Source organism: Coregonus lavaretus, assembly GCF_964263955.1.
Source record: "Coregonus lavaretus genome assembly, contig: HAP1_SCAFFOLD_1116, whole genome shotgun sequence".
In the NCBI taxonomy this organism is placed as follows: domain Eukaryota; kingdom Metazoa; phylum Chordata; class Actinopteri; order Salmoniformes; family Salmonidae; genus Coregonus; species Coregonus lavaretus.
In genome coordinates, this window is record NW_028165298.1 from 1 (window position 1) to 2500 (window position 2500).

General features: G+C 51.3%; 1 protein-coding gene across 1 annotated transcript in view; it reads right to left on the reverse strand.

The window, feature by feature from the left end:
* Window positions 1-1441: 1441 nt before the first annotated feature.
* LOC311116013 (1,4-alpha-glucan-branching enzyme-like) overlaps window positions 1442-2500 on the reverse strand; it is a gene marked incomplete at its 3' end in the record, with an annotated part of 59593 nt that continues 58534 nt past the window's right edge. Inside the window, exon 4 of the mRNA XM_084191143.1 lies at window positions 1442-1567. Within this exon, the coding sequence (XP_084047269.1) occupies window positions 1442-1567 (126 nt within the window). The remainder of the gene's footprint in view (window positions 1568-2500) is intronic.

The following is a 2500-nucleotide window of genomic DNA, read 5'->3' on the forward strand; positions in this document are numbered from 1 at the left end:
GGGAGGAGAGCAGAGGGAGAGAGGAGGAGAGGAGAGCAGAGGGAGAGAGGAGGAGGAGGAGAGGAGAGCAGAGGGAGAGAGGAGGAGAGGAGAGCAGAGGGAGAGAGGAGGAGAGGAGAGCAGAGGGAGAGAGGAGGAGAGCAGAGGGAGAGAGGAGGAGAGCAGAGGGAGAGAGGAGGAGAGCAGAGGGAGAGAGGAGGAGAGCAGAGGGAGAAAGGAGGAGGAGGAGAGCAGAGGGAGAAAGGAGGAGAGCAGAGGGAGAAAGGAGGAGAGCAGAGGGAGAGAGGAGGAGAGCAGAGGGAGAGAGGAGGAGAGCAGAGGAGAAAGGAGGAGGAGGAGAGCAGAGGGAGAGAGGAGGAGGAGGAGAGCAGAGGAGGAGGAGAGCAGAGGGAGAGAGGAGGAGAGCAGAGGGAGAGAGGAGGAGGAGGAGAGCAGAGGGAGAGAGGAGTAGGAGAGCAGAGCAGAGGGAGAGAGAGAGGAGGAGGAGGAGAGCAGAGGGAGAGAGGAGGAGGAGAGGAGAGCAGAGGGAGAGAGGAGGAGGAGAGGAGAGCAGAGGGAGAGAGGAGGAGGAGGAGAGCAGAGGGAGAGAGGAGAGAAGAGGAGAGGGAGAGAGAAGGAGGAGGAGAGCAGAGGGAGAGAGGAGGAGGAGGAGGAGAGCGGAGAGAGGAGGAGGAGAGCAGAGGGAGAGAGGAGGGAAGAGGAGAGGGAGAGAGGAGAGAGGAGATGGAGAGAGGAGAGCAGAGAGGAGAGGGAGAGGGAGAGAGGAGAGAAGAGAGAAGAGATGGAGAGAGGAGAGGGAGAGCAGCGGGAGAGAGGAGAGGAGAGAGCAGAGAGGAGAGGGAGAGAGGAGGAGAGCAGAGGGGGAGAGGAGAGCAGAGGTGGAGAGGAGAGCAGAGGTGGAGAGCAGAGGGAGAGAGGAGGAGGAGGAGATGAGAGCAGAGGGAGAGAGGAGAGGAGAGGGAGAGAGGAGGAGAGGAGAGGGAGAGAGGAGGGGAGATGAGATGAGAGGGAGAGAGGAGAGCAGAGAGAGAGAGGAGAGCAGAGGGAGAGAGGCGAGGAAGAGAGGAGGAGAGGAGAGCAGATGGAGAGAGTAAGAGGGGTAGAGAAGGAGGAGAGGGGTAGAGGAGAGGAGAGAGAACGGGACATGATAGGCAGATAGGATGAGAAAAGAGAAAATAGGATGACAGGAGAGGAGGAGGAGAGGAGAGTATCCTTTATTAAGCGTTACATAAACATGTGTCCATTAGAAACACAAACATCAAAAGCGTCATGCTGCATAGCACTGCTTCTTCACATCAGGGTGTCTGTCTGTGTGGCTGCCTGTGAAATGTTAATAGTACTTCATTAACGGAGGACGCTGTCTGCAATATGAGGCTCCTCACAATGCTAGAGGACACACATGCTCACCCCCCCCCCCCCCCTCCACACACACGGCACATACCAGGAAAGGTCTGATAGGGTCCCAGTGTATCCAGTCGTAGGTGTTGGAGTCCGGATGTCTGTGACAGTACTTGGCCCACGGAGAGATACGGAATAACTCCTCCCCTTCTGATGTCAGTACCACTAGCTGATTGGACAAGACACGTGAAGAGGTGAGCAGAGACAAAGAGGAAGAGGATATTTATATTTAGACACTAAAATATTAACATGCACCTTTACCCCCTAGAAGTGAAAGTCTGGATGTATGGCAACACTAAAATATTAACATGAACCTTTACCCCCTAGAAGTGAAAGCTTGGATGGATGGCAACACTAAAATATTAACATGCACCTTTACCCCCTAGAAGTGAAAGTCTGGATGGATGGCAACACTAAAATATTAACATGCACCTTTACCCCCTAGAAGTGAAAGCTTGGATGGATGGCAACACTAAAATATTAACATGCACCTTTACCCCCTAGAAGTGAAAGTTTGGATGGATGGCAACACTAAAATATTAACATGCACCTTTACCCCCTAGAAGTGAAAGTCTGGATGGGTGGCAATAGCTCAAACAATCCTTCGGAGCCCAGAAGTTTCCCCTCGTCACAACAGTCATTAGTCCATCCATCTACCCAGCATATCCATATCCACCTCATTACTCCATCCATCTACCCAGCATATCCACATCCACCTCATTACTCCATCCATCTACCCAGCATATCCACATCCACCTCATTACTCCATCCATCTACCCAGCATATCCACATCCATCTCTTAGTCCCTCCCCCTTCCAGCTCATTCAGTCACTTGATGAGTCTTCAGCAGTTCAGTCCTGGATACCCAGTTCAGAGACAACAGCCGAGACGGTCTTAAAGGAAAACTCCACCCAAAAAAATAGCTTTTGTTGTTTGTTTCATTAGTCCATTGTTGACATTGTCCCAAAAATGTTTTGCTTGTCAGCAATCAAGTTTTCAAGATATGTAACTTTAATAATAAAGAAATCAAAAAGTTTAAACTGAACAGTTCAGTTTTAGAACATCTCATATTGGCTGCTGGAGTTAACCAATCAGAAGGGTG